The 14,150-nt window shown below is 36.2% G+C and overlaps 1 protein-coding gene and 1 non-coding gene across 2 annotated transcripts in view; both read right to left on the reverse strand.

The window, feature by feature from the left end:
- The window catches only part of LOC115933177 (ankyrin repeat domain-containing protein 30B-like), a 61,004-nt gene extending 47,275 nt beyond the window's left edge, over nt 1–13,729 (reverse strand). The window contains exons 1-5 of the mRNA XM_063698401.1: nt 13,436–13,729; nt 9,401–9,515; nt 9,069–9,242; nt 7,076–7,182; nt 1,460–1,524 (exon numbers count right to left, since the gene is read on the reverse strand). Of these exons, the coding sequence (XP_063554471.1) occupies nt 1,460–1,524; nt 7,076–7,182; nt 9,069–9,242; nt 9,401–9,515; nt 13,436–13,656 (682 nt within the window). The 5' untranslated portion in view covers nt 13,657–13,729. The remainder of the gene's footprint in view (nt 1–1,459; nt 1,525–7,075; nt 7,183–9,068; nt 9,243–9,400; nt 9,516–13,435) is intronic.
- LOC129527296 (U6 spliceosomal RNA) lies at nt 2,786–2,892 on the reverse strand. Its single transcript, XR_008672269.1, has one exon. It is a non-coding gene; the product is annotated as a U6 spliceosomal RNA (small nuclear RNA).
- Nucleotides 13,730–14,150: the final 421 nt, after the last annotated feature.

A 14,150-nucleotide genomic window follows, 5' to 3' on the forward strand; every position in this document is an offset into this window, starting at 1 on the left:
CCTCCTTATAACAGTTTCTTTCCTCCAGCTCACTTTATTGTAAGAATACCATATATAGTACATATAAAATAGAAACTATGTGTTTAATTGACTGTTTATGCTTTCAATAAGGCTCCAGGTCAACAGTGGAATATTAGCAAAGTTTTGGAGGAGTCAAAAGAAACAGATTTTCATATGAAGCAGATTTTCAGCTGCATGGGGGATCAGCACCCTAACTCTCATATTGCTCAAGATTCAACTGTAATTAACTCTCATTTACTAAATGCAAACCATTTATTGTAAAAATTAAATAGAGCCCAGAAGTTCAATACCAGCCTGGGCAACATAAGAAGACCCTGTCTCTACAATAAATAAATAAATAAATAAAACCATGTTTCTTCATAGCTTATTGTGTGAGTTCATCAGGCTCGTGGGAAACATTTTAAGATGACATTATAGGACATAGACACAAATCTCCTTGGAAGGCCAGAAAGTTTTTTAAAAGTCTCAAGATAGGGTTATGGCTGAAAGCAGTCTAATCCTTACCTTGAGTAAATAACCTAAAGTGGGTACAAAGGAAAGTAGAGTAGTTTATCTAAATAGCTTGTTTACTCATGCAGTCTTAAGACTCCCCTTTGATCAGCCATGGGCAGGATGGCTCTCCTGGGGTGGGGTGACCAGATTAATTACCCACAGGTATGTTGACTCAAAGCCTTTGTCATTAAAACTTTGCTAATAAATGCCCACAGGGCCAGCTTGCCAGGGTTGTGGCTGCTGACTCCTTACAGCCACCTTCCTTGGTGTCTGTAATGGGCTTGGAACCCTTGCGGCTCTTTCACTGAATATGGGTGTCTGGGTATGTGTCTCATCCGTCATGCAGCCGGGGTCTGCAGGATAGACCCCCGCAGGTTATAATATTCAAATGTTACAGTTTTCTGTTATTAATTCCTACTCTCCATTATTAGATGTTCAATTCTTTGTGGCTTGTAATTCAGGGCATGTAAACTAATTATAATTTGTAATAACATTTATTTATAAATATATTAATTCATTAAAGTGGATGACCTGATCATCCCCTATTACTGAGCTCGTCAATTACACCAAGGGTTATAAATTGTATAACAAGTCTAAGTTGTTATGACAATTGAGGAATCATACAATATACAAACTTAAGAATTGTGTTACCTATATACACAAAATATTATGTAGGATTTTAGGGATCATAATTAAATATTTTTTCAGATATTTTTTGAGATTATAAACTACCTACACCTAAATTCTTAACTAATTCTGAGTAATAAATTAAAAAAATAAATCAAAGCTATGTATACATATATATATATACACACACACCCACATATATGTATATATGTAAACACATGCTATTTGCACATTGCTTTTTGAATTGCTTTTTTGTGATCAGCACTTCCATAATCTTATGGTAGCACCATCAAGAGTAGTTTGCTATCCGAAGTCTTACCTGGATTGGTGTTTTGAGGATTTTTAGGTAATTTTCGTATATGTTCCAAAAGTTGTTGATGAATGCTATGTATAAAAATGTAATAAATAAAATTACTATTTTAACAAGATATAAAAAACATTTACCAAATTTATTAAGTTCTTAGAGTATTTCAGACAATATCAGAGCTAACATCAGAACGTTACTTATTTCAGCCAGACTTTAAGTTTGTAAGCTCTATGAACTTATTAAGCTTCTAATTAAATAATAAATAAAGTAAGATGAAATACTCATGAATTGAGGGCAGTATAACTCAGTAAATTAACGAGAGTTAGCTTGGCTTAATGGAAAATGTCCCTAACTCAGAAAAAGTCCTAGCGCAGTTACCAACAGGTATTTTCTCTTGAACAAGTTGCTTCTCTTAGGCTCAATGTCTTCTAAAAATGAGGATTTTAGAGACTTATTTCACTAGGTTATTACAAAGATTTAACAAGATAACATTTTTAAAATGCTCAAAGAAATAGTGAAGCATTGAAATAATTTATTCTTGAATCTTATTGCTGAAACTATTTTAAAATTCCCAATAAAACCCAATGTGTTGGCCTGGTGCAGTGGCTCATGCCTGTGATGCAAGCACTTTAGGATGCTGAGACAGGGGGATTGCTTGAGCCCAGAAGTTCAAGACCAGCTTGGGCAACACAGGGAGACCCTGTCTCTACAAAAAATAAATTTAATTTTTTTAAAAAAAGTGTTTCTTCATAGGTTGTAATGTTGAAATATTGCAGTTTTCCGTTATTAATTCCTACTTTTGGTTATTAGATGTTCTATTCTTTGTGGCTTGTAATTCAAGGCATCTAAGCTATTTTATAATTTGTAATGAAATTTATTTCTAAATATATTAATTCATTACATTGGATAACCTGATTATCCTCTATTACCGACCTCATCAATCACACCAAGGGCATAAAACTAACAGATCTCAGCACCTGGCTTGGACTACTACTACTATTTATCTACCTCCTTAAACGTGAATCAACAAATCTTTGTTAGAATGATGCTTAAGTCACGATGTTCATTTCCAGCTGCTGTGGAACACAAAACCCTACCTTTATTTTTTGTAAGTTCCACAAACAAGATGCAAGTTGGTACTTTCTCATTTCTGAGAGGCCTACTAACAACATATTGCACACAAGATCCTATGTGTTACCACATCTCATTTCATAGATCACCTTACATAAATATTTTTTGTATGAGAATCACAAGTGCAATCCTGGGTGTCACCCATTTTGCTTTGATTCACACCATTTCCTTGGAGCTAGTTAGTCAAATGTCCTTTTGGGGACTGCAAGAAATATGCAACACTTCACAGATTTGTGTGTCATCCTTGTGCAGGGACCATGCTAACCTTCTTGACATTGTTTCAATTTTAGTATATGTACCCCTGACACCAGCACAAATCCCTACTTTTATATGTGAAGACTGATCAGTGATGGATGAGGCTTAGCTCTGTTAAATCTAAGCAACTTACTTGAGATAGAGTGAAGTCTATTGAATGGCTTCATGGTAATGCAGAATTTGAAAAGATTTTAAAAACTTGAGGTAAAGATGCAAGTAACATGGAAGATTTTTACTTTCAGGAAAAGGGAATCACTTGAGGGAACAACCACAAGTTGGAACCCACTACAACTTTGGAAAGATGACATGGGATTTTACAGAATAAGATGAGACCTTCCACTACCTATAAAATGGTGCTACATGGGATATAAAGTGCCAGGAATATAGATCTGGTAACAAAATAAAAATGGATCTCTAATTTCTTCCTGTAACAGTATTTCAACCTGTCGTACAGTCTTAAACTTTCACAACTAATATTTGCTAGGGAAAATAGAAAAAGTCACTCAAATGATAACTTATCGTGAAGGTCTAGGCCAAGTCTGGGCTAAGATGTGGGTTTCACATCAGGTTTTGAGTGGGAGGAGAATGGTCAATTTGCTCACTATGTGTGTGGCAAAAGATAAAAGTCCTAGCTGCCAGAGCAGGGTGCTGGTACTTTGGAAACAATGGCTGAGAATATGTATGTGAACTTTAAAAAACTGTAATAACTTTGAAGTCTACATATGGATCACCATGAAAACTGAGGGATCTGTGTTAGTAAGGGCATCCTGGTCACAAAGGTCAATCATTACCAGACTGCAGAAGCAGTTTCAATGGCAACGGCGCAGCAACAGAATCAATGGAAACAACAAAATGAAGAGAATGGCCGTGTCCCCCCCAATCCTTCTGACTTATGCAAAATGAATGTCTTCCTTGGACTTAAGGAACCCCTTAGATTCCTTTTAAAAATTCAAGTATTAAGGTATGGAAGACAGCCCCCAGCGGACACTATCAGGTTTTCTGCTGAAGTGGACATTTCCAGACCCAAATAACTAATTAGAAAAATCAAAATTGTGACACTGTGTTTATCCCGAGCCTAGGGGTTATACTTCAAATCAAGCAGTCAACATTAGGATCCCTAGGGATAAAGCTGTTGAAAGTCCTAAAATAAAGAATCCTGGACCCAGTACTCCTTCTAACTAGTCTGGCTTTTTGCCTAGTTTCTGGCTGATGAAGTGAACTAAGTCATTGTCTTTCAAAAACTACCTGAAACAAACTATAAAATCTCACCTAGCCTTTAAATGTAAACACTTACTAATTAACTCCACAAGCAGCAGCATAACGTTCTGCAGTTATTCCATGTATGTCTTCAGCAAAGACGTCAACATTTTGCTGAAGAAGCATGCCGACTATCTCTGATGAGCCTTCACATATGGCAAGCATGAGGGCTGTGCTAAAATAACAAAGAGATAACTTATTATGAGCAGAATCAATTTAATATGTGCCTATCAGTGTAGAATTAACCATTTACATGTACTAACAAACATAAGTATCTTGAGTGCTCAAGTGTTTATCCTTGCAAATCACCACCAAATCTAAAAGGAAGGGGCAAAAAGACTCATGTCCCACTGGGGTATGGCATACTAGAATTGGCTAACATAAAGTCCCTTGAGGGGCAAGGAATTATGATTTGTTCACTAACCTAAAAGAGGCAAAGACTTAAGGGAAGAATTATCTATTTCTTCCTTAGTCTGATATAATATTTTGTACTTCAAAATCAGCTCGAAGTCAGACAAGAGAGAGCAATCTGAAGGCTTAAAACAATATTAGGAATAATGATATTAGTAGTAGTCATAGTAAGTTTAGTTAATGATGTTGATAAGAATGTATGAGACACTGAATTAAATGCTGTTGATACTTATAATGTTACTTCAACACAATCGTCCTTAAAGCACATATTATTATTCTCCTTTTCACATAGAAAGTCATACTTGGTATTATGTAATGTTTGCAAGGTCACACCTATCAAGTGAGGAAGCTAGAAATTAAACTCAGTCTTGTGTGAATCAAAAGCCTATCTCTTTTCTCTTTATCACTCACCTATGGCTTATCTTAATTAGCTAAAATATTAATCAAATTAAAGATGTCTTTCTTCCCTCTACCCATACAAATTAAAAATAAAAATACACTATAAAAAAAACAAAAAAATAATAAATTCACAGTATCTGGTGATAGCAATTAATAGTCAGTCACATAGGGATAACCTAAAATTAATATGCTTCAAAGAAAACAACTTTATTAAAGCAAATAGTCATCCTAAAGACAAAATGGTTTTAAACTCCTGTTTCTATTTAATATTGCTTTTTTTTTCCTTTGACACAGAATCTCGCTCTATTACCCAGGCTGGTGTGTGGTAGCATGATCTCAGCTCACTGCAACCTCTGCCTTCTGGGTTCAAGCGATTCTCGTGCCTCAGTCCCCTGAGTAGCTGGGACTACAGGCATGTGCCACCACGGCAGTAATTTTTGTATTTTTAGTAGAGATGCGGTTTTACCATATTGGCTAGGCTGGTCTCAAACTCCTGGCCTCAAGTGATCCAACCACCTTGGCCTCCCAAACTGCTGGGATAACAGGCAACAACTACCATGCCCAGCAAATATTGCATTTTTTAAAAAGTGTATAAGGTGTAAAAATTAATTCAGGATGGATTAAAGACTTACATGTTAGACCTAAAACCATAAAAACCCTAGAAGAAAACCTAGGCAATACCATTCAGGACATAGGCATGGGCAAGGACTTCACATCTAAAACATCAAAAGCAATGGCAACAAAAGCCAAAATTGACAAATGGGATCTAATTAAACTAAAGAGCTTCTGCACAGCAAAAGAAACTGCCATCAGAGTGAACAGGCAACCTACAGAATGGGAGAAAATTTTTGCAACCTACTCATCTAACAAAGGGCTAATATCCAGAATCTACAATGAGCTCAAACAAATTTACAAGAAAAAAACAAACAACCCCATCAAAAAGTGGGCAAAGGGTATGAACAGACACTTCTCAAAAGAAGACATTTATGCAGCCAACAGACACATGAAAAAATGCGCACCATCACTGGCCATCAGAGAAATGCAAATCAAAACCACTATGAGATACCATCTCACGCCAGTTAGAATGGCGATCATTAAAAAGTCAGGAAACAACAGGTGCTGGAAAGGATGTGGAGAAATAGGAACACTTTTACACTGTTGGTGGGAATGTAAACTAGTTCAACCATTGTGGAAGTCGGTGTGGTGATTCCTCAGGGATCTAGAACTAGAAATAACATTTGACCCAGCCATCCCATTACTGGGTATATACCCAAAGGACTCTAAATCATGCTGCTATAAAGACACATGCACACGTATGTTTATTGCGGCACTATTCACAATAGCAAAGACTTGGAACCAACCCAAATGTCCAACAATGATAGACTGGATTAAGAAAATGTGGCACATATACACCATGGAATACCATGCAGCCATAAAAAATGATGAGTTCATGTCCTTTGTAGGAACATGGATGAAGCTGGAAACTATCATTCTCAGCAAACTATCGCAAGGACAAAAAACCAAACACCGCATGTTCTCACTCATAGGTGGGAAGTGAACAGTGAGAACACATGGACACAGGAAGGGGAACATCACACACCAGGGACTGTTGAGGGGTGTGGGGAAGGAAGGGGGAGGGATAGCATTAGGAGATATACCTAATGCTAAATGACGAGTTAATGGGTGCATCACACCAACATGGCACACGTATACATATGTAACAAACCTGCACATTGTGCACATGTACCCTAAAACTTAAAAGTATAATAATAATAAAAAAAGAAATTAAAAAAGTGTATAAAAAAGAGAAGTTAGAAAAATACTATAAAACTGTTAATAATTCAATATTGAATTATAAAGCAAACTAAAAAAGTTCATACTTCTTAAAACTGATGCAGAACCACTTTAGCTAATAGAAGATAATGCAACCAAAATCATCAGATTACAAATAAGAATCAGTCAATATAATAAGAGAAGATAAGTCCTACTATATACTGTTTTTTATGTTGACCAGTCCAAATAATTGCTTTTCTTCTGATAATTTGTGTTGATATGTTTCACTATAATCTAATAATTTTAACTAAATGTTGTTAATTTAATATTTCTGACTTGAGCATTATTACTCTAGAACACTAGTCAAGTGTTTTTTAGTAAAAAAAAAAAGAACTACCATACCATTTAGACTCATTAAATGCGTTTGCATTTGCATTTTTTGTTAGTAAAAATTCCACAGTTTGCTTGCTTCTTTTCTGTATGGCCAGTAAAAGGGGTGTGAGGCTAGCCTGTAAAATAGCAGAACAATTTATAATTCATGAAATTACATATTTCTCAGCTGAACTGAATACCTTATATAATATCCTATTAACTTAAAAACATAAAGTAGAAAGTAAATCAAATAAATCAATAGCAGGCCCTTCTTTCTCCTTTTTCTGTGCTTTCCCATGCACTGCACCTTCCCTTGTAAATATTCAGCCTCTGCATCACTACATTAATTCTGGTTATCTCCAAAAATCATTATATTGTAATGATTTTATGGTTTCCCATCTAAACCAAGAGCTTCATGAGGGCAAGGGCTGTATCTTTTATCTCTATATCCTTAAACCCTAAGACATAGTAGTAAATACTTTGTTTTTGACTAAATGAGTAATCTATAATATTACCTCTAGAGCAGTGTTTCTTAAACTATATTCCAAAGAATAATTACCTTACCAGAAGCACTGTACCCCAACAGATTTCACCATTATCTATGTTCAAGAAATATTATAAAACTGTGAACTAAATGTCCATTATTCAATAAATGACTTGAACTTTGCCTAATACTTATTTGACAATATATTTTTGTGGCAGAGATTAACATATGACAAATTAGAATTTCAGGGAGACAGTTTTGAAAGCTTCCCAAGAAAAATGGAGGTTTCCTGTAGATGATACAAACTCTCTTGATTCTATTCTATCAATAATCCCAAGATCCCAGATGCCAATGTCAGGCACTCCTGCTCTAAATGGGTCACTAAGGAAGTGGCTCTAAATCGAAAGAGACTGGCTTCAAATGAACTTTGAGTGCTTATTATTAAACGGTCCATGAGGTTTCTCCTATTACAAGACAATACAATTTTTTCTCGGCTATTAGAAATTCAGTATAAAAGTTTATTCTCAATTATAATGATAATCCTAGGATCCTAATGCATATCTACTTCTTTAAATGCAATAATCCATTTTTATTCTGGTTGCTATTGTAATTGCTACTTAATTTTTGGAAAAATATCAAAAATATGAATAAAATGGCTTATTAATGAAAGTTCTAACTCATCTATGTGGATTAGCATAACAGAAGCCCCTAAATCACTTGAATTTTAAGGGACAATTCTAAGAAGAAGGATATAATATTTTCTGCAATATGCATAACCTATTCAAATACAACCATGATTAATCTAAAAAGGCTTAAAGGCATTCTAATAAAAGATTATTATTTATGGTTTATATACAGAAAAATCATTGTTTAAAAAGTCTTCTAAATTCTAGAAGTCAACCCCAGTATTAATGAATTAATGTAAAATATAAACTATATATTATAAACAGCTATCAACTGTCTTGAATACCTTGAAACCTTTACCAAAATATACTATGAGAGAGGAATTGATAACTGAAATATTTACAGAGGCAAAAGAGGTAAGTTCAGTAAGTGATGTAACTAGGTGGGCACAGTGGCAAACTGGAAACATGCTTTGTGTAAAGCTAGAACGTCGTCTTAGCATACCAAACAGTCATATGTGCTCAAGAGACACCAGATTCAATCCTTTAAGAGGAAATCCAGATTTCTGCACGTCTCCTAAATTTTACATGTTGACTCAATTTACACAGGCAAATTTTGCTTTCCTGTAGTTTTACACTAATTGGAAAGAAAAAAAAACTTGGGTAGTAAAGAATATTTGAAAAAGTTTTACCTTTAACAAATTCAAATATTTATCATAAATGCACAGAAAAGCCATACTCTCTAATAGTTCTTTTAAAAAATTAATATTTAAGGTTAAATCTTAGATAATTAAGTTCTTTAAAATTATTTTCACTCAAGGAATGTTTGTGTTTCCAAATATAAAAGCTTTACATATGTTAACATTAAAACAAATGGATTTCAAATATTTTGAAAATAACATTGGTTAATGTCTACCTTGTTTTGCACCTCGATGACTGCACCATAGGACAGCAGTGTTGCCACCATTAACAAATTCTCACTATAAACGGCATAATGGAGAGCCGTGTTGCCATACACATCTACATAATTTAGATCAGCACCAGCATCTATGAGAATATTTGCACAAGCCTCCCTCTCGCATTGTAGAGCCTGTCAGTATTAAAGCAAGAAGTACATTATAAATTATAGGAAATCAAAATAAGTATTCCACAGGTTTCACAAACTAGTTGTATTTCAACTAAATTCATTTTTATTCTATGTATTTAAACCAAATCCATCTCCCGCTGAAAAAACTGGCTACTATTTACCTTCATCAGAGGTGTCCTCCCTTCGCCATCAAGGACATTAAGCTGGCACTTTCTGTCTACCAGAAATGTTACTACTTCTGCATGGCCATTGACACAGGCCCAGTGTAGAGCAGTCCTACGAGAGTGAGAGGACTTTTAGGCAAAGTATAGCCCACTGTCTCAAAACATACAACGATTTAGGTAATTGTAAACATTAAATACCATGCTCTTTCTCTGCCTTCAAAACAAATATCTAATATTCTCCTGAAGAAAGTACAACATTCGTTCTCTTATTACTCACCACGTTAATGAAAGAGTGGCCTGTTTGAATACAAAGAGCTTGGCCTTTGGATTCAGTTCAACTTGAGCTTGAATATTACTTTAAGGTCTTTCACTTTCTAGCTGTCACTTAAACTTTCTGCACCTCAATTTTCTCATCAATAAAATGGAGATGAATACAGCAGTTATCTCACAGGACATCACTGTGATGCCTCATTGAGAATCTATGCAAAGTATTTTGGAGAGTTCCTAGTACATGTAACAGCTAAGTAATTGTTAGATATTATAATTATTACTACTACTTAATAAAGAAAACATTTTAAGTAAAATGGTGCAATTATGCCTACTTCGTGGTGTGTTTTAAAGGTTAGAGATAACACAGTATTTTAATGATTCTAAGATGCTCAATTGCTCATATTTTAACATCTCTGACATTGAAATGCCATTTATAATTCATTATTTATTACAACTATATTTGGCAGAAATTTAAACAATCTTTAATTGGTGCATAAAATAAAGAGGCATCACACAATTCACAGTGTCTTCCAAGAAGTGGAATATGGTATATACAACAGGATGATGGCAGTCCTAGTCACAGGATTAACACTGAAAGAAATTTTAGCTTTTTAGAGTACTACACAATACGAGAGTTGAAATAAAAACAACAAATTGTTAAAACAAACTACTTCTTCAAGATTTTAAAAACTTCAAGCCAAAGAAAACTTTGGATTCAAATAAATAGGTGTGGCTCATTTTATTCCATATTTAGATTTACAGAATGTATGGAAATTCATATTTAGGTTTATAGAATGCATGTAAATTAGGTATTTTTGATGATTAATATTACTATTTAGAGCTGTTATAAATTTCCAAAATCCTGGTTGGTAGTTATCTTTTACTCGTTTCTCACTTCAGAAGTGTTTTTGTTTGAAAGATGAGAGGAAAAGCTTAATTGAGATTCAGTCCTAATACTCCAATTTTAAATCTCTCACTTTGCTCAGGCTGAGCAGGTAAACATGAAACTTTTAAGGATGAAAAGGTCTTGAGAGTTAATAGAATGTATCTTCTACATAATAGGCATCCAGCTTACATGTGATAAATGGATTAAAAGAATGGATAAATACAGTTGGGAAGTACAATATCTTAAAAAACTGCTATAAATAAAGCACTTATATTTGTCATTTTATTTTTCTAATAATAAAACTACACTAAAATGATTAATCTATAGTTATTGACATATATGTAATAAGCCTATATGTAATAAAAATGTGTTTAATAAAATGTCTATGTAAATCAATAAGCAGAGATAAAAAGATTCTCTTCTGAAGATGCTAAAAGTTCACAGAATATACAAATGCACAAAAAAATAAAATATAGAAAGTGAGAAATTATTTTCATCTGTGCAAAATACATATTGCTGCTCTTCCCAAAAATTATTTCATTAATAATAAACTTTTACTAATAGCATTGTACATGCTCAATGCAGAAATCAAAGATAATAAAAAGGAAAAACATTTTATATTAAAACAAGTATCCTCAAATAGCAAATTTTATCATATTTTGGACATAATTTCAGATAACACAAGACCATAGTCTGTATGTATAATCAAACTGAATTTTACCCTCACTTGGTACACCAAAATACATTTTCAAATGTCAACATACTTCTGTATATGTTTCTACCTTGAGTGGTCACATATTATCCCATGCTGTAAACTCACTGAAATGTATTTATAAAAGCCATTAAATGGATTCTTTTTAATACATTGATATTTTAAGCAGTGCTCAGAAAAGAAATTGTGTGTATGTTGCATTATTTTCTAAAAATATTTTAGTATAATAGAATGGATCACTAATGGGCATATACAATTTTTTAAATATGGTACTTACCATCAAATTGTTTATTTGAAAACTCATCTGCAACTTACACTTTAAGGAGTACTATAAATATCACTGCTTTTTATCCTCACAAACTTTGTGGATAGAAAACAGTATTTGATTCCTCTTTTAACTTAAATGCCTTCTCTAACCAGGAACACTAATATTGTTTCCTGTGTGCATAGGTTACTTGCAGATCTTAAAAAAGGACTTTGCCCAGTTTTAAATTAGAGGCCAAGTACTTTTTTAGATCTGCAATTTAGATCTCTAACTTAAATTGCCCAATTTTAAATTAGAGGGTTTTCTGTTGATTTGAGTGAATTCTCTATAAAAGGAAGATTTTTAATTCTGATATGTATACACACACACACATACATGAGTAGTAAATATTTTACAAGTATGCTGCCTTTTATTTTTTCTCATATGCAGGGCGATTTAATTTTTGTTCTACTAAATTACTCTTCAGAATGCTTGCTTCTGAGCTTCTTAGAAAGGTTTTGTCAACATAAAAATGTATCTGTGTAAATAGGCATTTATGTTTTTTCTGGTATTTTTATCTTTTTGTATATTAAAAATGTTTAATCTATATTCCATCAGGAACTTATTTTGTGCCATAAAAATCTAGTTTTCTCCAAAAAGCAGGCATTTCACTTATGAAACTAATTCTTTTCCTAATAATTCATATTCCTAAAAGAATTATGAAACTAATTCTTTTCCACAAGGATAATGATCCTTGTGATCATTATCAAGTTCTAAATTCTTACATATGTTTGGGTGTTTCTGGATTTTCTATTTTGTTGTATTCATTTACCTGTCTTTTCAGCTGTTCGCAAACAATCTGTGATTTTTTTTTTTTTTTTTTTTTTTTTTGAGACAGAGTCTCACTCTGTCACCTAGGCTGGATTGCAATGGTGGGATCTCGGCTCACTGCAACCTCCACCTACCAGGTTGAAGCAATTCTCCCACCTCAGCCTCCCAAGTAGCTGGGATTACAGGCACCCGACATCAGGCCCAGCTAATTTTTGTATTTTTGTAGAGACGGTGTTTCACCATATTGGCCAGGCTGGTCTTGAACTCCTGACCTCAGATGATGCACCCTCCTCGGCCGCCCAAAGTGCTGGGATTACAGGCGTGAGCCACCGCTCCTGGCCCATTTTGTGCAAATTAATAGCGCATTTTGATATCTAGGAGGGCAAGACTTTTCTACTCCATTACAAAATATTTAAAATGTCATCACAACAGTAAAAGCCTGTGTAATTTAAAAAATGTTAAAACGTTAATAGCTTTATTTGGTTTATGTAAAACTGGTAAGTCGCATCTTGAGAAAAATGAGTCTTCTTAAATTCAAGAACATAAACCATCTTCCCACCTCGAAGTTTCCTTCTAAGGTCCCTCAGCAAAGAACATATTTACATAGACATTCATTGATATCAAAATGGACATTGGACTTTATCCAAAGAATTTTTAGCCAAGAAGGTCATATATTATGGGAATTATTTCATTATGCACCATTTCATAGTGTATCTAACATTATCTTTTAAAACCTGTACATTAAAAGTAAAACCCTGTATGTACTTAATTTTGTGAGTTTAATCACTTTAAAATTTTCTACACAGTGCTTTGTGAGGGGAAGTGGAAGTGAAGGAGAAAGCAGCTAAAGCTTGGGGTTGATTTTAAGGTGGCCTGGGCCCTCCGCCCTGCAGGGCGTCCCCATCCCAGGCCTGGGGGCCTGACCGGGAAGAAGGCCAAGACCTCGGGGCCCAGGACGGCCGCCCCATCGCCCGCCACTCCTCCACCTGCTCCCCTCGTCCCCAGGACCCCCAGCCACCACTCTGAACGGGCGATCCTCCCACAGCCGCCTCCTCCTCCTGCAGCCCCGGCTCAGTCAGGGCCTGGTACCTCTTCTTCATATCTCTTTTGTTCAGGTTGACCGGCTTCTTCCCTACTGTCATCTTCTCCAGCTTCCGGACTTGGCCCCGGGAGGCAGCGGTATGGATCTTCCCTAGATCCCCGAAGTAGATGGTCCCGTAGTCCTTCTCAGTGTAGACCCGTTCGCTGAAGGGGTTCGGGGGCTCCGGGCCCCGCACGCCCTTGCCAGCGGCAGCTAAGAGCCTCTTCATGGCTGCAGCCCCCTGCTAGAGAGAGCCCGCGCCTCCCGCTCGCCCTTCCCCAGCCCCTACCCCTCGCCCTCGCTTCCCGCTTACCCTTCCCCAGCACCCGCCCCCGGCTCGCACTCGCCCGTCTTCAGTTCCCGCACCCGCCCCAACACCAGCAGAAATTTCTGTATCGCCAAGCTCTTGAACACTCCGGCCTCTGTCGGGAGAAATTCTGAGCAGAGCCGTTAGCTGCTCTAACGTTAGAGCGTTACAGCAGCAGCTCACGCGCAGCTCAGCAGGCTGAGGACACACGGGCCCTGGCCGCGCTTCACCGGGCACCGCGTGCAGGTGGCACCGGCCGCTGAGGCGCTGCCGGGCTGGCGGGCCTCCCTGGAGCGGAACGTGGGGGGCGCCCTGCAACACGGCCTGCTTGACATAGCCGCCCCTGGCCCCTCCCCGACCCGCGATCCAGGAGCTGGACCCTGGTACTGGGCACCGTGCAGCCTCCAGGGCGGCGC

The sequence above is a fragment of the Gorilla gorilla genome, chromosome 16 (assembly GCF_029281585.2).
Source record: "Gorilla gorilla gorilla isolate KB3781 chromosome 16, NHGRI_mGorGor1-v2.1_pri, whole genome shotgun sequence".
NCBI classification, from domain to species: Eukaryota; Metazoa; Chordata; class Mammalia; order Primates; family Hominidae; genus Gorilla; species Gorilla gorilla.